At 41.5% G+C, this 24,170-nt stretch overlaps 1 protein-coding gene across 1 annotated transcript in view; it reads left to right on the forward strand.

Annotated features, from left to right (window-relative positions):
* The window catches only part of LOC126291537 (melanopsin-like), a 254,604-nt gene extending 236,349 nt beyond the window's left edge, over positions 1–18,255 (forward strand). Inside the window, exon 9 of the mRNA XM_049985038.1 lies at positions 12,770–18,255. Within this exon, the coding sequence (XP_049840995.1) occupies positions 12,770–13,930 (1,161 nt within the window). The 3' untranslated portion in view covers positions 13,931–18,255. The remainder of the gene's footprint in view (positions 1–12,769) is intronic.
* The last annotated feature ends 5,915 nt before the right edge of the window (positions 18,256–24,170 follow it).

A 24,170-nucleotide genomic window follows, 5' to 3' on the forward strand; every position in this document is an offset into this window, starting at 1 on the left:
CATTTGAATCCAATACAATTGTAACAGTTTTGTAAATTGGGAGATTAACTTTAAATGTGAACCTTCTAGGTTAGGCTTAAGTGTGACTGTTATTCACATTAAATGAAACAACAAGTTTACTGTTACCAGTCACCATAAACTTGTTGTTTCATTTAACAAATTGCGAAAATCAAGTTCTGTTCCTAAATCAAGTGTAGTTGTTTCTTTTTAGTTGAAAGTATCATTGATCCATCTATTCCTTCATATTCCCTTCCACCAATTTTTAATTTATCATCATCGAAATTTACAGGTATTAATTTGTCAACATATTTAAATTGACCAACAGTTCTAAATCCAAAAATATTATCTTTGCTGTGATTAACAAATTCTAAAATTTTTCAGCTATATTTATTTTTTCAACATCACTGTCCTTTATTATTTAACAGTACATGTCTTGTTCTTAATTTAGTCTGTTCTTCATAGTTCTCTAATACATCCTGTATTTCTGATCCACATAATACGTAATCTCTTTAATCACTTTAATAATGTTTAATTGTTGGAATATCATTATATTCTTCTAACTAGAGTTCATTATAAGAAACCATACATTTTCCAACTTCTCTGTTTTTTCAGTTGGTTTTAGAACTTCTCCTCCTAATAATTTAATTCCTTGTTTAACTTTTTCTATTTTATTGATAAGAGATTGATCTTTTCCATATTTTTCATATTCTGTTCTTGGTAGTTTTTTCCATTTCTCAAACTCTTCTGTTAATTGATTTTTATTTTCATATTGCATTTGGCTTTTTTATCAATGGGATCGAATTTTGCAAAAATTTATTAAGAATAAAAAATGAGATAATGCCTTTTGATTTTATTGTTCAGCATATATATTCAAAATTTATGTTCAATGTTTAAAAAATTCTTAATTTCTTCTCTATATCTACCTTCATCAATTTTTCTTGTTGTATCTATTGTAATGAAACTATATTTATCTTTATTTCAACATTTATTACATATTTCTTTAAACTCATCAAACTTTAAGTCACCAAAAAATTCATCAAAAATATAATTTAAATTTGTATCATATTGCCTATAGATATTTACGAAAATTATTTCTAACTAACTGTTTCAGAATTTTTGAATATGTTGGACTTAATAAAACAGTAAACTTTTGTCTTCCTCTACTAAAACATTCTCAACTATTTCTTGATATTCAAGAAAGAAATCATCAAAAACTGCAACTGTATTTTTTTCACATTCATCTAATGGAACAATTTCATCATCACTTTAATAAAATCAACAATTTTTTCATTAATTTTATCTCCAATTTTTCACATTTTTTTCACTTTGTTGGTTAATCTAAACTTTTTGAATAAATATACAAGTAATTAATTTTTCCCAGTATAACCAACCAAGTGCTGAAATATAATTACCACTCATTAATGTTGTTTTTCCAAATCTACTTGGTCCAATGACTGCACATCAAATTAAATTTGGTAAGAGTTTACCATGTTTATTTCTATGTTTCTTTTTTGATTTTTTTGTTTTTGTTCCCAATCTGTCATTTATTTATATAATTTTTACTAATACAAATGGGTAGTTTATTTGAATTGAGTGATAATTCTTCAGGCTGGAAAAATGATCAACTGGTCCAATAAGAGAAACTTCTAAAAGTGTTTGACTAGTTAATATTACATCAAAAGGTAATAAATATTACTCTGATGCAGGAATAGTAAGATTTTCAGAACATAAATTACATTACCATGAAGAAACAACAGAAATTCCTGTTGGTCAATTTAGTTTGAAAAATTTAGAAAAATTCATTCAATCGAAAAAGCAAAATATTCATATTAAAGCAGATGAATATTTAAATGTAGATCTTATTGAAAGTGATGTTAAATTATTTATGGATAAAGAAGGTAGCAGATCATATTTTAGGTTCTAGAAATCAAATTACTGAACTGAATGAAAAAACATTTGCTAAATATGTTTCTAAAATTGTTTCATTTGAATTAATTAATACAAATTTTAATTTGGCTAATGGAATGATTGTAAAATGTATTGATCATTTTCATCAAGAAACTAATAACATTGCTTCATTTAAACCTAATTCTGAGTTCAGTAGTACAATAATTTCTAAGCCAAATCATCCCATAAAAATTCCATTTTTTATTTTACTCCAAATTAAAAAATAACTATATCTGATGAAAATTATAATTTAATTGACTTGAATTGTTCTTATGTAACAGGTGTTTTAGAAATGAATTAATAAATTCTTTCCTTAATAAATCATAAACTGAATCAAATGTTATCAATTAGTATCTTATTACAAGGAAACAGAAATTAATATTAATATTGGTGAAGGTTGGGTTCATCCTAATTTTTCGGAACTTTATATGACTTTTGAAGTTATTCATGCAGATGGAGCTGATTTTTATGCATTGGATTGCATAAAATGATAATTCCACACTTCCAAAAGAAGGTTAAAATGGTTGTTGAAAGTATCCAAAAAATCCAAAAATTCCAGTATCTTTTCTTGGACTACAAACAATATAATTTGCTGGTTTACAGAGGAACAGAAATTTAGAATTAGATATTTCTAATTATTATAATTCTATAAAATTCGTCATGCCTTACTTTATTTTTGTTGTTTTCCAAACTAATAGAAAAATAATCTATTACATCATTCTTTTTTATTTGATCATGTTAAATTACAAAATATTTATGTTGAAAATGGAAGAACTGAAGTTTTTCTGCAAGGATTATGAAATCTTGAACCACCGTATAACTTCTTAAAAGCTTATGAATCCCTTAGAAGTTTTAAAACAATGACTCAAATAATGGTGTAAATATAAGTCCATTCAATTTCATTCAAAATTATCCTGTTTATGTAATTAATACATCTAGAAGAGTATTTGTTTTAACTGCTCAAAAAACAACAATGAAATTATTTGTCTTCTTTAATGAAAATATTCCAAATCATACAGTTGCACGTGTTATTATGTACAGAAAAAAGAATTTAACATATGATCTGAAAATTTCTAATTAAAACAAAAGAATGAAAAATTAGAAAAAATTAAATAACTTTTAATTTATTGTTTACATTTCCATTTGAAATATATCCAAAAAACGAGAGATGATCAAACTAAAAGTATTCAAAGAACTATGGCTGAACAGCAAGGAACTGACATGTATTGAGACTAGAAAATAGTGCACTGATAATTGATAGGCACTAGTTGAAATCTGGATTTGCTATAAAACCTACAAAAAAAGGACTGACTGCTTTGCTCTATAATTTAAAATTTATAGAAACTTTATACTTTAGTTCCTCAAAAATTAAAACATTGCCAAAATTTTTCAGCTTTAAATTTTTTTCTATATAAATTAAAATGGCCACAAATGGTAGTATTGAAAATCTATTACCTGAACTTAACAGTTATGGAGATGGTTGTTCGGAGGTGTTCACTAAATTATCAGAAGTAAAAAACATTAATCTTACATCATTTTGAAACTAAAATTTCAAAAACTAAATTTGGTGAAAAAGTTTTATTATTTTTAAATGCAAAATATAGAAAAATAGACCGGTATACTAAAATCTTTACAAATGGTGATAAATTAGATAAAACTGCAAAATTAGATTCTTGGTTTGTAGCCAGAAATTTTTGCTTAGAAATGCTCTTTGCAAAATAACTCTCATCCATGTACTATTTGTATTTCACTAACAATGAAACAGTTCCTTGTTTATTCCCTGTAGTCACCACAGAAATAAGACGTGGCTACTGGGTGACGAAAACAAACATTTTTCTTGTAGGAGGCACACCAGATAAAGAATAATTTAATGCATTCGCGCATCTCACAGTAATTGCCAGTTTTATCCAGACAGAATTGGAAATCAATAATAAACTGTTGTGGCTGTTGTTCTGGATATTTTGCTGTGTAGCAGGCATACCTCATCAAATTCGTAAAACGTTGTGATACGGACTGACTATGCATAAATTATTCTCTCCCATTTTCCCAGATTCCGCTTTGTCGTTTACAAGATTTTAGCAACTAAACAGTCTTTATTTAATTTTTTATTTTTTGTGTTAATTTGCGTGTGTCATAGCATTCATCAGTTCCACCATAATTTTCTCCCTCGAAATGAGAAAGCGCTCTTTCCACGCTGTTTTTGCACGAAACTTCACTGATTGGCTTTGTATATGGTGTTTTAGGGTACAACAAAAACCTCTTTCTTCACGTCAGTTACGAATTTCTCTACAGTGTTACCTGTTAACGACATCTCATCTACACTATTACTTGAAGAAAACTTCGCAATTTTGCGACCTACACGCACTTTATCAAATACAAAGGCGTGCTGAAAAGTAATGCCTACGGATTTTTATGCAAAACCCATAAAACATTTTAAATAAACAAACGTTATTAACAATGGCAAACACATTTCTTCTAAGGAGAGATCATTTTGTTGAAATTTCTCAACATAGTTACCAAGGCAGCAAACACATTTCTCCCAATGAGGGTTCGCTTTCTTGATGCCGTCGCTGTAGAATATTTGATTTTGTAGGCAGAGTAACAACATGATCTATGCTTGCACTGTTTTATCGTTGTCAAAGTGAAGTCCTCAAAATTGTTCATTAAATTAGGAAGACAGGTGAAATTCGGATGAGGCCAAGTGGGGACTGTATGTGGGATTGTCGATGACTGTGAACCCTAGGCATCGGACTGTTCCGGACGCTGCAGCGCTCGCATGTGTTTTGACATTACCACACTGAAGGAAGGGGTGCCCCACGTGTGGACGAATCCTAGAATTCGAAACTCGATTAGAGCATACTGTTTCTCACGCACCAAGATAGTTGCGTTATATTCCGCCGTGTGCATGCTGTAATCTTATGCCAAAGGATTGCAGATACGAAGACATGAAGAAAACAGATGGAGACCGTTAATAAAGTTAGCTTTATTTACAAAGCTTTAATAGTTTTCGCATAAAAAATACGGAAGCTTCACTTTCGAGGACGCCCTCGTAACTGCCTAAATCTGATTAATCAAATCGAGGAATCCTGGATATCAGCAGTGTTCGCCTCACTTGTAATTGAGAGGGCCCAGTATCATATGTCTCCCTGCCTAACGCTGCATTCAATTTATAAATCTTTCCAATAACTTTTCTCTCAACTTTTGTGAGTTTATTTTTGGGCCGTATTTCGTACTTCGTGTATATCTTTCTTCAACTGATAAAACTCACGTTCAGATTTTACTAAAACAAACCAGCTTTGCACTCTGATTAACTCCGAGCACTTCCTCTCCCATCCGTTTAAAGGAAAATGTAGAGGCTTTTCTTTGTAGCTAAAAGCTATCTTGTTCAGTTTTCTTTGTACTAGAAAGGTACTGGGTTTACGTTCTGCTATTCAATTTGTAAAACAGTAATCTTACGAACCTCACTTCACAAATCGTCATAGTTATTTCCGGTTTCTTCTAGTGTTTACACAATTTCTAACAAAATGTGAACATCTCTGAAATGAAAGTCCAACAAATTAAGAAATAAGTATCACATACAGTGCTCAGCCAGAACATTAGAACCACTGACCATTGCGAGATGGGAGAATTGCGGAAGCGTGACGCGGTAACAAAAGTGTATGGGTCGGTCAAACAGGGATGAAGAGTTATTCTAGCGACGACGTGTGCCGCAAATAGGGAAATCTACATCAGAAACTTTAACGAAAGCGATACTGTTTTTACCCAGAGCCTTTGAACGAGTATTTCGAAAACTACGTAACTGGTCGAATGTTCACGTGCTACTGTTGTGAGTATCTATGGAAAATGGTAGAACAACAATGACACTACCACTGGGTGATAAGTGGTCGGACGTTCACGACTCTTCACAGAACGTGGGGTTCGGAGGATGGTCTGCTCTGTAAAGCAAGATAGACGGCGATCTGTGGAATCTCTGCAGAAAGGGTACAGTCGTGGGAGCACACCGTTCATCGTACATTGTTGCACATGGAGCTGTGCAAGACACCACACCTACGTGCCAACATGTCGACCCAAAGACGTCGTCAACTGCAACAGTAGTGTGCGCGGGGCCACCGGGATTCAACCGTCGACCAATGGAAACGTTCGCCTCGTCGGATGAATCACATTTTTGTCACACCAGGTCGATGATCGTCTCCACAAACGCCGACATCCACGCGAACGACGGTTCTAAACGTGCAGCGCTCCTCGGACTGAGGCTGGTGGGAGCAGTGTTATGCTATGGGAGACATTCTCCTGTGCTCGCATGGGACCTGTGGTACTAATCGAAGACCCACTGGCAGCTGTGGACCACCTGCGCCACCATGCTTGATGTCTTCAACGCCGGCGATGTCATCATTCAGCTGTGCTACAGTGCTACACTGGCTTGAAGAACATGACAGTGTACTCGCATTGTCGTCTTGGCCAAGAAATTCGCTTGATGTGAATCCAATTGAGCCCATTCGGGTCGTATCAGGCACCATCACCACGTCCACAAATCAGCGGCCCGTTGTTTAATGACACAAGGTTTGCGTGGACATCTGGTGGAACGTATCTCCACAAACCTACAAACAAACTGTCGAATCCATGATACGCAGAATCAGTGACGTATGGCGTTCCAAAGAGAGACCAACAAGTCATTAAGCAGGTGGTCGTAAAGTTCTCATCTTTTCAATGTTGAAAACCATTATTATATTCCACATTACTGTGAAACTCTGGAACGCACTCTAAGACAGATGCTGTTAGCAGGCATATAACGAAGGAAGAACAAAGAAAATTAATGCAATTTAAGGAAACTAATAATGATTGCAGATATTAAATGTGTTACAAATTCGGCTGAATAGATACCAGGACCTGTGCCTACGGTGTTGTGCATGCGCTGTCAGCTAAAATTACGAGAAGGAGGTACATTTCCCCAGCCGCCTGGTGAGCTTCGAATTTGTCAAATTTCGTTTCATTCTTTGGGTGTATCTTAGCAGATAAAATTTTGACAGTGCATTTCTTTTGCTGTTTTCTTCTCGTATAAAAACTTGAGGGCAGGTTTCGACATTTCGGACTGGATCGTTGTCTTGTGATATGAAATTCTTCAGGTCAGTCACTTAAAGACAGAATATGAAATATGGAGATAAGACAAGAGCTACAGATATTCAATTTGGAAAGCAAAATTAAAAGTTAAACACTGAACTGGTGTACCGAATGGAGCGAGATCATCTGCCTCTAATCTCCTTGAACTGCGAGTACACTAGATGTCCGAGGACGAGATCCTCTCCAGAGCAGACTGTGCGGCCTACTCCATGATGTTGAAGGTGGTGATGATTAATTTCTTAATTATAAGAAATCTACAGTTGAGAGCGGACTGGTAATCAATTTTTAAAAAATCGATAGCTTATATCTGCTGCAGGAATGTAATTAAAGTATACGGCAATTACATTTACGCTAGCGAAAATGCGTCTAGGACTGTAGCTAGATTGAAACTCTCTGATAGATCGAAACTGTGTAAGGGACTGAGACTGAACCCAGAACATTTATTTTCGAAACCTTCACTTTGAAATGTACATTGTAATAGTAAAAAGCTACTGAAAAGGTAGTTAACTTTTTTTTATTATTCTTAAGTTTTCCATTTCTTTCACTTTCTCGATTTCCTGGTACTAGTCATATGGCTACCACGAAAAACACTTGTTTGTATGGCTACATACTGCTAATCTACACGTTTATAATTTAATCACTTTTCCTGTTGTAGAATTCCACCGTAGCAGGATGAGCTATTAACAATAATCAAGTTTCAGCTACATTTCAAACCTCGCCTGCTGTTGTCAGACATTTTAATTCCATGATCAGATCGTTCAAAAGTTTTACATCTGTCTATTTAACTCATTTCTGTACCAAATATACAAACACTGGAGGAAAGTCCAAATCATTTCATTTCTAGCATTTCATTTGTGACAATGCGTTTGTAAGCAAAATTTCATCAGTCGATAAATGTTCTTTGGGACTACCGTTAATATTTCCAATTTCGTAAACATATTACTGTAATATTTTGGTCGGTGAACAAGACACAATTCTTCTCAGTTTCTTTTATGCACTGAATACTTTATAAGTGAAAAGTCACCCAGAGCTATAAAAATGCTTTTGTTAGTTGTAGAAATGGGTGTCTCCTGACTGAAGTAAAACAGAATATCATTATCAGAGCAATAACAGTAGTAGACCCACATTCGAACCATCCAAAACAGTCATTATGATTTGTGTTACAGAGATGTGCCGCCACTGCTCGCGTCATTCAAATATCCTAGCATATCTTGCCGCATTCCGTTCCTACACACGAACTAACAAATAGAGGTGCTGAACATGAACCACGTAGTAACAGGAGGTCTACTCGGAAAGTAAGATCCGATCGGTCGCGAAATGGAAATCACACTGGAAATCAGCAGTGTTGTATTTGCAACAGTTTGCTTCAGCTTCCAGCTGCTTCTTCACACAGTCGCCGCTCTAAGTTAGAAATTTGTTTCAGCTTTCTGCCAACTTTCCACATGCTCGACGTACAAGGCAGTCGCCTGTGCTTTCCGCCATTTCTTTACGGTTGTCTACAGCTCGTCGTCTGTCCAAAATTTTGCCTTCATAGGCAGCAATTCATGTGAACAGAGGTAAAACTCGAAGGGAGCCAATTAAGGGCTGTATTGACGGTGATCAAATACTTCCCATCGAAAGCACATCCTCATTGCCACTACAGAGTGCGGCCGAAAATTGTCATGAAGAAGGAAACGCATAACAGTTATGTTATGCGGACTGCATGACATCAGGAGAAATCTCTCACCAGGCCCTCGCACTTTCCAGAAGACTATTGTTCTAGACATATTTAAGTGCTCACTGTGCGCTCAGAACTCAAAACAGTGACGTGAGCCGATCGACGGACATGCTGGAGACACTGCGCAACACATCTGTGCAAACCTGTGGTTTCCATTTCGCACTCTATGGGGCCTTACGTTTTGCATGGGCCTTGTATATAAAGCAAAATTTTCCGCATACTGGCCCTAGACGGGATAGTCGGGTTCGACCGACCGCCGTGTCTTCCTGTGTCAATTGCATCACTGAAAGTGGTATGGAGGAGCATGCGGTCAGCACACCAGTCTCCTCCCGGTCGTTCTCGGGTTTCCTGATGTTGAAACTGCTACTGCTCAGTCGAGTAGTTGAGTAGTCCCTCACGTACCCTAGCGAGGCTGCATGCACCCTGTACCAGTCCTCCCACCAAGGTGAAACCCCTGGCAGTACTGGGAATGGAACCCATGTCCTCCACATCGCAGTTGACCACTCAGCTATGCAGGAGGGCATAGAAATATATGCTGACCGGATGACACATTTCTCACCCACACGAAAGAGAACTCTGATCCCTTTACATGGTTAACCACCCTCGACATATGTCATGTTAGTGAAGTGGGGAGTACGTGAGAGACGTTTATATGAGCCATTGTGGAGGTGTGGTACAATGCCAGGAAAGAGTCACCATATGGGTGACTACGTCAACAGGGTGAATCAAGTTCTCCCCTTTATTGGTATGTCAGAGAGGAACGTCCAATCTCTATGCAAGAAATAGTGTGACATTTGCAGTCATGTTTTAAATGGCAACAGTGTCCCCGAGTAGAACTTCACTGATGGAGGGCAGAGGGAAGAGCTGCTGTAAGTGACTGCTGGTACATCACAGCCATTTTCAAAAGGTTATTGCATGCTGTAGGCATTTGGAGTCGGGCATGACAAAGGTCACCTGCGCATCTTCAGGCAACACAAGCTGGGCAGCAGCTGACAGAAGATGTGTAGTGCCGTCCATGGAGTCGCCGTCTTTTGCCTGTGAGGTATCATGTCCGCTGACACCCGAGGAGGCGTTTCGCCTAAAGTGCATGGGTTTAGTTGTGACCTGAGGTAGCTCTTTGATGAACCCTTCCATCCTGCAGGGTGACTACAGCACCAATCGCAGTCATATAAAGGAACATTCCTGTTTTTGACTAACACTCAGGCACACTGCATCGCACACTGACTGGCTCACTAAATCACCCCCTTTTACACCGAAAATTAGTGTGACAATTTGAACACCGAGTGCAACCTAGGTATCATCATCCCTGCAATTTAGTAGCTCTGCGTGATCAGATCATCGAAGAGTGTCTTCTACAATATATGGAATACCTGTACACACTCCTGGACTCACTTCACTGAACCAGGCCATCGTCAATGCTAGAGATGGAGTTTAGCAGTATCAGCGTGATGTTTGCTGAGCAGTGACCTACTTTCTTATCCACTGCACTTAACTTCTCTAACAAATTCACTGTCTGATCAAAAGTATCCAGGCATATTAATATGGAGTCTGTCCACATTTGACCTTCATGCACTATGCTGGGGAGGCTTTCAATATGGCGTCTCAATGGCTATGGAGGAATGACAGGCAATTTTTCTTCAACACTCGAAATCGGAGAAAGTGGTGACACTGGACGCTGGGATTTGGAGACAGTTCGACGTCTTAACTCATCCCACAGGTTCAGGTCCAAACTTTGGGAGGCTACTTCAGATATGTTATTGTTCATAAACCATTGTCTTGCAAATGGTACTTTATGACAGGGTGTAATGTCGTACTGACACAATCGGTCATAGTTTCCAAAGTGTTTCTCTACTGTGCACAGTATGCAGTGCTGTAAAGTGTAATCACATCCTTCGGAATTTAGCGTTTTCTCAAGAATACTAAGGGGACCATACCCTACCATGAGAAACATTCATGAACTGTAATACTATCTCACCCATACTTCACTCTTAGCAGTACCTGTAACGTATGCAGTACATCTGATTCACACAGGGTACAGCGTGATCACCACTTCAAATCACTATCTAGTGGCATCACTCTTTACATCACCTCAAACGTCGCTTTATCGTGACTACAGAAATGTGTAAATGTGTGGTTTGTGGAGAGCTGCTCGACATTGTACCCCATTCTATGAATTCCTTGTTCACAGTCACTGTGCTTGCTCGACTGCTGGAAGCGCTTCACAACGCACAGATGATTCATTCTGTTGATTTGACGGGATTCCCGACAACCACTCTCTGCATCGTTCAACGGTCCCTGTCGATCAGTACATGATGTCTGTCTGGTCTCGGGTTGGCTGCGACTTCGCGTTTATACCTCACAGTCACATCACCGACAGCCGAGTTGTGGAGCATTAGAAGGCCTGAAATGTCCCTGAGGCATTTGTTACACAGATGACATCCGATGACTAGTTCACATTCAAAGTCTACATCTACAGCCACATCCATATTCTGCAAGCCACTTAACGGTGTGTGTCGGAGGGTACCTTGAGTACCTCTACCGTTTCTCCCTTCTATTCCAGTCTCGCATTGTTCGTGGAAAGAAAGATTGTCGTTTTGTATTATCACATAATAGGGGAGAGAGTGTGGCAGATATGATACGCGAATTGGGATGGAAGTCATTGAAGCAAAGACGTTTTTCGTCGCGGCGAGATCTATTTACGAAATTTCAGTCACTAACTTTCTCTTCCAGATGCGTAAATATTTTATTGAGCCCAACCTAGATAGGAAGGAATGATCATCAAAATAAAATAAGAGAAATCAGATCTCAAACAGAAAGGTTTAGGTGTTCGTTTTTCCCGCGCGCTGTTCGGGAGTGGAATGGTAGAGAGATAGTATGATTGTGGTTCGATGAACCCTGTGCCAATCACTTAAATGTGAATTGCAGAGTAGTCATGTAGATGTAGATGTAGATGTGGATGTAGATGTATGCCTCTGTGTGGTCTCTAATCTCTCTGATTTTATCCTCATGGTCTCTTCGCGAGATATACGTAGGAGGAAGCAATATACTGCTTGACTCCTCGGTGAAGGTATGTTCTCGAAACTTCAACAAAAGCCCGTACCGAGTTACTGAACGTCTCTCCTGCAAAGTCTTCCACTGGAGTTTATCTATCATCTCCGTAACGCTTTCGCGATTACTAAATGATCCTGTAACGAAGCGCGCTGCTCTCCGTTGAATCTTCTCTATCTCGTCTATCAACCCTATCTGGTAAGGATCCCACACTGCTGACCAGTATACAAGCAGTGGGCGAACGAGCGCACTGTAACCTACTTCCTTTGTTTTCGGATTGCATTTCCTTAGGATTCTTCCAATGAATCTCAGTCAGGCGTATGCTTTACCAACGATCAATTTTATATGATCATTCCATTTTAAATCACTCCTAATGCCTACTCCCAGATAATTTATGGAATTAACTGCCTTCAGTTGCTGACCTGCTATATTGTTGTTAAATGATAAAGGATCTATCTTTCTATGTATTCGCAGCACCTTACACTTGTCGACATTGAGATTCAATTGACATTCCCTGCACCATGCGTCAATTCGTTGCAGATCCTCCTGCATTTCAGTACAATTTTCCATTGTTACAACCTCTTGATATACTACATGATCATCGGCAAAAAGCTTCAGTGAACTTACGATGTTATCCACTGTGCTCTCATGAGCGATGCATTCTTGGTTACTGCCTTTCTCCTGACGTCTCCTGACGTCTGCTTTAATACTGGCAGATACGCCTCTAGTGACGTCTAGTGGTCAACTATCCACTGCATATGGAGTGCAGATACTTTTCATCGCATAGTACTGACTTATACGACCAAATGCCTTGAAAACTTGCAGAGAACACGGTGATTCTTTGTCGCTTAACAATTCAATTATGTGGTCAGTGACTGTACAAGTTCCTGCCTCAGTGAAGCATCTCTTCTGAAAACCACACTACGGTGAATGTTCCAGGTGTCCAGTGAGGCCGCACCCGGTGCAGCCGACACGTCCAGGCCTGGAGGCCAGAGCAGCAGCAACCGGAGCACCAGCAGCAGCGGCAGCAGCAACGCCGACACCCTGCTGCTGGCCCCCGGGTGCTCCGTCCACCCTCTGCAGGAGGGCCCACCCTCCAAGGCGAAGCGACCCACCGTGAAGCGCAAGTGGTCGGCCGCCGTCATCTTCGAGAAGGGTACAGCCTCGAAGGGACCGCCTGACGCCCCCACAGGCGCACCACCACCACCGCCGTCATCAGCTGACAGCCAGGCTAATGCTTCGGATCAGAGTGCGAGCCCGACTCACTCCGAGGAGTCCACTGCCAGAGTCACATCGATTGGCAACAATCCACTGCCAGGGGTCCAGTCTTCGAGGATTGACGAGAGCGGAAGCGGAAGGCTCCAAAAGCGTCCCAGCCTTGTCACAGAGGACGCCGACCACCAGCAGGCACAGACAGGGGCGAGTCCGTCGAAGACTGCGTCAGATAATGAAGCTAAACACTGCAGTCCAAGTTCGACCTCTCGAGGCTGTAGCGAGTGTGACTCGGAAGGTTTACACCCTCCACTGGGCCAAAACGTCGATCTATTCCGAAGTGCTCTGGAGTGTTCTGACAACTCTCCCGGTGAAGCTGTAGATTCTGTCGAAGGCACACCCAGTGCTGCAAACGCAGCGGAAGAGAGACGCTGTAGAGGCCGTCTTGCCAGTGACAGTAGTGTGACGGACACTCCAAAAAAGGTCAGCGCCAGTGGAGAGGAGTCGGACGGCGGGCTCCCGGGGCGCACAGTGCTGGAGCCCAGCGGCCAGCAGGGCGGCAGCACGTGGAGCCTGCGGGGGCCCGCGGAGAGCGGCGGCCCGCCCGCAGAGCCCGCCGTGTCCGCGCTCGTGCTGTCCGCCTCCAGGTGCGCTAGTCGCGCCGTGCTGGCGGCCGCGTCCTTCCGCGACAACAACAACAGCCGCGACGTGCCCAGCCGCTACACACCTGACGAGCCCCGCGGCCTCAAGGACCTCCAGAAGGGCGACAACGCTGACGCCGTTACCGCCTTCGTGGGAGCGCTGCGCCACAGGGATGCCGTGGCCCCGGCCTCCGATGCAGAAGCCATGGAACTTCACGAGTTGGTAGTCTCCGCCAAACGAGAATGACAAGAAGGTCCACTACTTATCACTTCCACCCTCCACCTTGCACTAGCTTTTATGCAGACGAGCTATGTACAATTGTCCTCCTCCTACCGACCAATAATTACAATGAAAGACTGCAGAAATTTCTACAGACAGCAGGAGTAATACCGTTTGTGACGATCCCAGCTGTACCTGCGCTCTCATTTGGGAGAACGGCAGCTTAGCTCACCGTCCAGCCACTCAGAATTCTGTGATATACCTACATCGTTTAATGTGAAATCTGGGATGGTTTCTTTGATAGGACATCGAGGACTTCCTTCCATAATCTGAACCTGTGCTCCATCTGCAATGATCACGTCATCGATGGGATTTTAAACCCTAATTTTCCTTTCCCAGGTGTTCCGAGGTTTACTTCAATGACAAAACGAACGAATCGTATGCTCTGTCCCTCCCAACTGCAGAAATATGTAAAGATACCGTGCAAAGGGCGCTGACCCTGCCTGATACCTGTCTAACGGGAGGGTTGTCACGGATTTCATTTCTTCCCGTCAGAGCAGCTGCACGTTGCGCGTCTAGCAGCCGTCCGAAGGCGTAGCTGCTTCTCACGGCCTCACTCGAGAGTTGGTGTCTCGCATCTGGAAGTCACCGAGTTACTGTGCTCCAACACGAGTTAAACGTTTCAGTGAAATGACAACATAAATGCCATAAGCTATAACGTCGTCCTTCCAAGTCAGTAACTGATACAATTAAATGGAACGAGTATTGAAATTAAGTTATCTGACAGTAGGGCATCCTGTACATTTGAACAAATTACAGTTAACACTGCCTGCAACCAGGCTGTGTATAAGTAAAACTCTCAAGAAGATGAATTTGAAAGGTACTTGGGAGCAACCATTTCAACACGGAAATCTACAATCACACGACTACAATACGTGCACATGATGAGACTAACTGTTTGTGTAGGCTTCTGTATAAATATGTTTTACGTTAGCGCAACGCCACAACTTAGCAGTTAAGACGTTTCAGTGTATGCACAGTGGAAACGACAGGTAGCAGACGACACTGCTTTGGAACGTCACTGACCTTGCGACGAACATTAGCCATCGTTAAGTGCTTAACGATAACCGTACCCGAAAACTTACTAATGTCGTCTGCACAGTAGTCTCTTGTATTATAATGTACATATGTAACAAACTCTGAGGCATTTTCATGTATCTGCATGGGACAGTTAGTTTGAATCTCAGATCTGCAAGTGAAACAATCACCGTCTGGAGCAGTTTCAACTGAAAAACTGTCAGTCGCCAGCACTCCCAGAGCTGGGTAGGAACGAGCAGCAGTGTGAAAGCGCTGCAGAGCGAGGTCGGCCTCACACGCAGATGTGAAATTTCAGTACGAAGAGCGGTAAGGACCAGACGAGTGGTCTGGAAAGAAACTGCGTTGTAACCACTCCTAACGTCCGATCCAAACGGGAAACATGAAAATTCGACGTAATGTCAGATTTATATACTTGGACGTGAAATACAAGAAATTATTTGAAACAGATTTTCCCCAAAGTACTCTCAGTTTTAACAGATCGACAGTGCTCTCAGGAACTGGCCTGTGCAAAACAGGCAGTTTGATGATCTTATAGTTCCAAAGGTGATGGAAGTTAATGGAGACAAGGACTTCACTGGACTTCAAATTCATATGCTGTCGGCTCCAGATCCAAACACCTCCCTCTGCAGGCACCTTTCTTCGAATCTCGGGCCATCTGATCGGCAGTCTAGTTGCGTGGGTCAGATGATGCGTACTCTGGCGTGGTGATGCACGGGAACCAATCACATGAGGAAATCATATTAATGGCGTGTTTTCAGGTACTCAGACGAACTGTTGATTCCTTTATCATTCACGAAACATCTCGGCTGAACACCCTAAAATACGCCAATGATTACACCGGGCATTCCTGAGAGATCGAACGAGATGATATTTACTGCGGATGAAGGTCGATTCTCTCATCTTTGTAACGTTGACAGTAAAAATAAAAATACTGATAATAACAATTAATAATAATAATATTTTCCGGTTCCAGTTTGGAATACTTCCTGAACTACATACCAATAAGTCAAACACAATTTGAACTACATTGACACCTGCATGTGAAAGATATGTAGTATGAAGGATTGTCAACTCATTTTGGGAAATTCGTATGAGGTGTACCTAGGACGAGTTTTACATGTCAAACGTAGATGTTAGATCAACACCGCGCTCGTTTTGGGCAGTGTGTCTAAAAATTAGAGTCTCAGCAGCCTTTAGGAACGAGTATGTGGGTGTGAAAGAGGCGATATTTGAAAGCATCGCACATCTGTAAGGGAACCAGGTGCAGACTGAAAAGCTATCACAGTGGTTTTTTAAGCAGAAAGTGAAGAAGGAACACCTGATTCCATAGTCCCGTTCAGCGCTTCGTTTGCATGCAAATTTAGTCAAGAATCACATAAGGAACGTATCAGTGAGATCATCTCGCAAAAGAATTCCCCTTTTTCCCAAGATGGAAGTCATCGTGCAATCTGCTTTGGCACTGCACTATAATTATTTCTGTTGTGTTGTATGTCTTTTGCTAGATAACATATGAACCTAGAAACACTTTTGTCTTTGTAATAGAAAGATGATATTAACATAGCACTCTATTCCCAATTCACTGTCAACACTTACAGGCGCTTGTATGATATAAGACTGATCGGAATACTTATAGTGAATACTGTCTGTTCTTTCTCCTCTGCCATAAACTTACTGTACTTCTTAAACTTCATCCACGTTTATTACTTCATATTCTATAAATTTAAACATTCCTTATTGTTAAAAGGCCTCTCATTTTCTAATGCCAGCTATAGTGCAAACACTCTTATTGTCAACAATGTTTTACCTTTATACATCATTTGCATGCCATTGTGCTGAGAAATGCACAGTAGCGTAATTTATTACTCTGTAAAATCATGTCCTACAAATACTGTTGTACTTCAGACTGGTTCAATACGTAACTATTCATTATATTTTAGAACTAATTTAGGACTTGATTACCCTATGCAAGTAATTACTAAACTATCATAAATGTCAACAGAAATAGAGACGTTAATGAACATATCTTCTACTGAATATATTTTATTTTCAAATTATATTATCCAGGTAGAAATTTAATAAAGTGGGGCAACACCCTCGCTACTTCATTCTAATATTTCATAAAAATTATTTCTGTAAGTAATTTCACTTATGATATACGTGCCAATGTCTATATCCACCATAATAATATGTAATAATCCTTCAAAGTATCCTGTGTAATGTAATAACGAAATATTTGTCTTTTCTGTAACTGTGGGCTGTGATAATAAGGGAAGCACTGATATAGCATATATGAATATATAGAATAGATCACACACGTAGCTTCTCTGTCAACATCCCAGACAGATGACGATATTGTAATACACAACAATAAGTTTCTGCCTCGCCAGTAAGTGCACAGGAATTTATGCCTGTCTGAAGTGCCACTACTCAACACTGAAATTCCTTCGTGTAATATTTGCGTACTCTGTAGGAATCCTTGTGATCTTTGTCCGAATTATCAGTGCAATAAACTCTAAGAGGTGTGTACAGTCCGAATTAAAAACGAAGAAATGTGTGTAAATTTTGCGCACAACAGCATTTCCGTACCCCTAAAGTGTACATTCATTGAATTATCCATTTTTACATATTTTCTATAGATGGGAGTTATATTTTGGAAAAGACTTTGCGAAGTGCTTAGTAAAGTAAAAATCAAAAGTTCGTCATATTCGTCAAATTACAGTTTTCAACGATTTTGTACTTTTACAGACTTAACGATTTTCATCATGCTAACTAGTAACAAAAACAAAAGAAATTATTGTACTCCGAAGAAAACATGCCAAAGATTAGATTTTACTGCAACGCTTTCGCAGTTATATTTCTTATCCTCCAATGAAGAATTTGACGAGCTTTTATCAAGAGTCGTGTGAAATATAGCTCAAAAGATGTGTTGTACGGTATTTTTTCCACTGAAGTGATACTATATTGCAATGATGATATTTTAGAAAACTATGTATTTTATGTACTTTTCCAGTGAAATGTAATTTATTTCCTGAAGTTGGTGATCCAATTATATATATAGTCATATCCTACTCTTTATCCCTGTACATGTCTTTCGTATGGTAGATCTACCAGTGTGTTCGTGGTGAACATTATCTACGCCATTATACATCTGCTTGTAGAAGAAATCTTTACAACAGATGCATACATTCGCCCACCTTGTAAAATGCAACTTTTCTTGGAATGTAAATGGATTCAAATAAATTATTTTGGAAAAACTTGCCCATCAATCTACGTACTTTTAGTGTCTTGTGTTAGTTCATATGATGCTCTTCGTATTGTGGAACTGATAAAATGTATCATGCTATTAATTTTGATGCAGCGAGTTTCGTAGAGCCTTACAAGAATTTGGGAAGAACATTAAAAAATACAACTATGTTTCTAAAATATTGACTGTTTTCTTTTTAAAGCTGAATAATGATATGGTTTACATACGACTGAGGCAGAAAGAAAGCGGATACACACTTTCATAATCTCCAAACCTTTTTATCAGAAATTACAAAGATAGCTAAGGTAAAAAAAGCTTTTAAAAGTGGCAGTATTTCTTTTCTGTGCTATATAAAACAAAATTTCAATCTTCTGTCCTTCAATCGATGTTGTTAATGATTCAAAATTCACGCCGACGGCGAGAACAGTACCTCAGATGAAACGCGTGCAGATCGCTGTCAAATATTTAAAGACGATTTTACACAGTTTTAGAAACGACACGTTATTGCTTTCTCATATTTCTCATATGAACTGAAAATTCATCATAGATACAAACTTCAGAGTTATTGCTTTTCTCCAGTTCAATGTACTAATTTACGAAGATCTATATATAATGAAAAATCTCTTCATTTTTATCATAGTAATCAGGGTCATATTTAGTATCCTCATTTCGAAGCAGATCGGTCTTTTTGAAATGTTTAATTTCTGCTACAGTACAGTGAACGGTTACCTTCCCCGTTGTTATCTTTTTCTTCTCTCTCCCAATCGATGCTGGAGCGTGCCGGTTGCGTGTGTGCCAAGGCACCTCATATACTTGCCGCTTATCAGCTTGGTTCGATGCTAGGAAGAATTCATTGAAAGGGGACCGGCGCGAAGTTAGTATTTGATTGATTAGGTGATTATCATAATACGATTTCACAACGGATAAAGCGGGGGATGGCCCAAGCAACCAAGTGGGCAAGTAATAATTGCCACGCTCTAACATGATCTATGTTCTCTATCCCTGTTAATTTTCATTCCCGCCATATTATCATGACTTCAGCTTAGCACTAACATTGTTTTCTACGCAGAATGGGAGTGTTATGATCAGTCATGAATCAATGAAATTAAAATCATGTGACATTTTTATTATTTACCCAGAAACTTTACAAATGTTACAACCATTTTTTCACTCGCTACTTAAGACATCTCACAACTGCAGTTAGCAAAGCAAAGACGAATAAATTCTACCTTATCTAGCACTGAACGTGCCATATTATCAGAAATCTATTCAGCACTCTCTCGCACTGAAGGTCGTTGTACTACCAGAAATCTGGTCTCGTTTGTAATACTGTGCACTGGGAAAGGGTAAGGATCTACAGTACGTTTCTGCATCTGCGGTCCGTCTGCTTGGACAGTGATTGAAATTCACACCCCATGTTGTTACTTAGACCGAATCGTTACGAATTAATGAATCGCGCTTCGGTTCCTCAATGGTCACCCCATTACCTCTCAGCATCGTTCCCTTAGTCAAAATTATAGCAAAGATTCGTGGCGGGAAACGGGGAGGGTCAAAGCAGACACAGACGTCTCCAGCACAGCACTCGTGGCGAAGTGGGTGGTGGTGGTTAGTGTTTAACGTCCCGTCGACGACGAGGTCATTAGAGACGGAGCGCAAGCTCAGGTTAGGGAAGGATTGGGAAGGAAATCGGCCGTGCCCTTTCAAAGGAACCATCCCGGCATTTACCTGAAACGATTTAGGGAAATCACGGAAAACCTAAATCAGGATGGCTGGAGACGGGATTGAACCGTCGTCCTCCCGAATGCGCGCGAAGTAGGGCCGAGGCAGTTCCAGATAAGTTTTATAGACTGACGATAATTTCTGGATTTCTAGTTTTAGCTTGACGATATCCACTATGGACAAACGGTAGTTACTGTTAATCTGAAGAAGGTTGGGTTATCCTGACTGAAACCTAGGTAAATTCTAGGTAAACGGTGCAACTGAGGCTGTCGATTATTAAAATTAAAATTAAAATTATACATTTGCTGACAGGGCCGCGAAATGCTGTAGATATTTAAACCACAGAAACGCAAGAAACAGGTAGAAGAGATTAAAACGACGAAACATTACAATGGCTGACTGACCATGAGAATAAAAAGGACAAGCCATTCACGCTGCAAATGCACGAGGGTAGAGGACACAAGGGAACAAAGGACATGCGCTAAAACTTAGATCAAGTGATAAAACCCACGCTCACGAATAAAAGGCAAAACTAAATCACCCAATGAGGCGTTGTCAGATAAAATTAGCGGCAACGAGTCCAGTAACCCAAGATTCTGTTGCAGGTCAGTCGAAGAGGGAAAGTGCATCAGAATATGGTCCACTGTTAACCGGGCGCCGCATCTACACTAAGGCGGGCCTTCGCGGTGCAGAGGGTAGCCGTGGATCGCCCAAGCGCTGCCAATGCAGAGCCGGCAGAGAACCACATAGCCCCTGCGAAAGGCCCGCATGGAGGACTGCCACACATTCTTAAGCTCCTTAATGGCACGCAGTTTGTCGTGCATACTATGCCCCTCCGTCCCCCAAAGCCGAAAAACCTGGCGGCATAAAATCGAATGCAGGTCAGTTATTGTAATGCCGATCTCCATACGCGGTTTCCAGGTAGCCTGTTTGGCCAGCCTGTCAGCAAGTTCGTTGCGTGGGATTCCGAAGTGTCCTGGGGTCCACACGAACACCACGGAACGGCGGGAGCCGTCCAGGGCACAGATGGACTCCCGGATGGTCGCCACCATAGGATGACGAGGGTTGCACTTGTGTATAGCTTGTAGGCTGCTCAAGGAGTCAGCACACAGAGGAAACGACTCCCCAGGGCATGAACGGAGGTGCTCAAGAGCACGAGCTACAGCCACCAGCTAGGCTGTGCAAACACTGCAGCCATCGGGCAAGGAATGCTGTACAGTATGTCCTCCATGGACATACGCGAAGCCGACGTGACCATCAGCCATCGAGCCGTCGGTGTAAACCACTTATTGGCCTCGATCGGCGTACGTCAAGAATCGAGAGGAAGTGACACCGGAGAGCCGCGGGGTGAACTGAGTCCTTCGGGCCATCTGAAAGGTTTAGGCGAAGCTGCGGCCTAGATGAACACCATGGACGTGTACGTGAATGGACGTCAAGTAGAGGTGGTAAAGGCAAGCACTCCAGTTCAGGTAGAAGGGATCAGACGAGAACTGCAATTGTTAACGCTGACATGGGCCACCGACGCGGGAGATGAAACGCCGTGGGTGGGAAAAGGAGACGGTTATTCGGATGCTATGGAGAACTACGAACGTGTACAATGTAACTGGTGAGCAGTTGTGCACACCTGACCTACGATGGAGGGACTCCGGCCTCAGCCAGGACCTGGTCACTGGACTCATCTTAAAAGCTCCCGCCGCTAGTCGAACGCCACAGTGGTGCACTGCGTAAAGCAAAACAAATGCTGAGGGTGCTACCGAACCATAAACTAGACTCCCATAGTCAAGGCTCTATTGAAGGGCTCTCTAGAGCTGCAGCAGTGTAGAGCGATCTGCACTCCAGTTTGTGTTGCTAGAGGGTACTGAGGTGCTCCAAGCATTTCCCCTTAAGCTCACGAAGGTGAGGAATCCAAGTCAACTGGGCGTCGAAACTAGTCCCAAAAATCGATATGTCTCCACTACAGTGATGGGATAGTCAGTAATGTAAAGTTTTGATTCCGGATGAACTGGTCGACGCCGAGAGAAGTGCATAGCACACGACTTTGAGGCCGAAAACTGGAAGCTGTGGGCTAAGTCCATGAATTCGCCTTGTGGATGGCTCCCTGTAGGCTCCACTCAGCTACACCAGTACTGGTGGAGCAGTACAAAATAAAGAGTGCATACAGAGAGGGTGAGACGGATGGCCCTACAGCTGCTGCTAGACCATTCAAAACTACTATAAATAGAGATACACTCAATACAGAGCCCTGAGGGACTCCATTCTCCTGGATATGGGGAGCTATGGGAGGCACCAACTTGGACACGGAAAGTACGAATCGACAGGAAATTCTGGATAAAAATCGGGAGCAGGCCTCAGAGACCCCACTCGTATAATGATGTCGCAAAATTCGTGTTATACGCTTTTTGTAAATAAAAAAAAGACGGCAACAAGGTGTTGGTGTCTCGAAAAAGCTGTTCGGATGGCAGACTCGAGTGACACAAGATTATCAGTGGTAGAGCGACAAACGCGGAAACCGTCCTGGGATGAAGCCAGTAGGCCATGTGACTCCAGAATCCAACCCAACTGCCGACACACACGTTGGTGAGGCTGATGGGCCGATAGCTATTCACATCGAGGGGGTATTGGTCGGTTTTTAGCACTGGTATGATGGTGCTCTCCCGCCAGTGCGATGTAAAGACCTCATCGCACCAGATCAAGTTGAAGATCACGAGTAGATGTCGCTTGCAGTCAGACGAGGGATGTTGAATCATCTGACTGTGGATCCGACCTGGCCCAGGAGCTGTGTTGGGGCAATGTGCAAGGACACTGAGGATCTCGCCCTCTGTAAATGAGGCGTCATACGTTTCACTGTGAGGTATAGTCAACGAGAGGACTTGTTCTTCCATCCGCCATTTGACAGTGCAAAAGGCTGTGTGATAACTGTCTGACGCAGACGCTCAAACATAGTGCTCCATAACTGCGTTTGAGTCGGTAGATAACACGCCATTTATGTTAACACCATAACACCAGGAACACCTGTTGGGGTCTGGTACCCAAAAATTCGTTTGATGTTTGCCCAGACTTGAGAAGGTGACGTATGGCACCCAGCGGCCGAGACGTATCTCTCCCAGCACTCCTGTTTTGTTTAAAGGTTATGAGGTGCTGCAGGGAAGAGAGCCGCTTATGCCGCTATAGAGCTCCCCGACGCTCCTTAATTGCCTCAGCGACTTCCAGCGACCACCAAGGGACTGCCTTTCCACAGTGTCCCCTAAAGAACGAGGGATCGCGTTTTCCGCGGCAGAAACGATGGTTGCAGTTACCTGTTGAACCACCACATGGATGTTACCATGTGGCGGAGATACGACGGTGTCAGCAGAGGTGAACGCTTCCCAGTCTGCCTTGTTTAAAGCCCATCTGAGCAGGCGTCCGTGGGGCAGTAACAGGAAGATGGGGAAGTGGTCACTACAACACAGGTCGTCATGTGCTCTCCAGTGGAGAGATTGGAGAAGGCCAGGACTGCAATCATAGAGATCAGTGGCCGAATATGTGCGATGTGCCGTACTGAAATGTGTGGTGGCACCTGTATGTAGGAGGAAGAGGTCGAGTTGTGACGGTAAAGTTTCGACACCACTGCCTCGGCCAGTAAGCACGGTGCCACCCCACAAGCCGTTATGAGCGTTAAAACCTCCCAAATGTAGGAAAGGTTCAGGGAGTTGATAATATGGGCGGCTAATACATTTAGGCGTACTTTACCATTTGGAGGAAGATATACGTTGCAGACAGTTATTTCCTGTGTCGTCCCTATCCTGACAGCCAAAGCTTCAAGAGGGGATGGAAGGAGCACAGGTTAGATGGATGGGTTAAAAGAGGGCGAAGGGGACCAAACTACGAGGTAATCGGTCCCTTCCTCCTAATAAAACAGTGCCACAAGCGTGAGAATAAAACAGAAAGAAAGAAAAGACCACAAGAACGACAGAAAGGCAACGAACACTAAAAGGAACAAAAGTGGACAAGAAAACAACACAGAGATGCAAGAAACAGTTAGAAGACAGTAAAACGAGTAAGCAGATTACAATGGCTGGCCGACCACTAAACTAAAAAGGAAAAGCCCGCCACCCGGCAACACATTAAAACCTCCACCCTAAAAGCACTAGGATGGTGGACACAGAGGGACAAAGGACTTGCGCTAAAACTTAGATCGAATGATAACACCCACCCTCAAAGGTGAAA

Source organism: Schistocerca gregaria, chromosome 9 (genome assembly GCF_023897955.1).
Source record: "Schistocerca gregaria isolate iqSchGreg1 chromosome 9, iqSchGreg1.2, whole genome shotgun sequence".
NCBI lineage: Eukaryota > Metazoa > Arthropoda > Insecta > Orthoptera > Acrididae > Schistocerca > Schistocerca gregaria.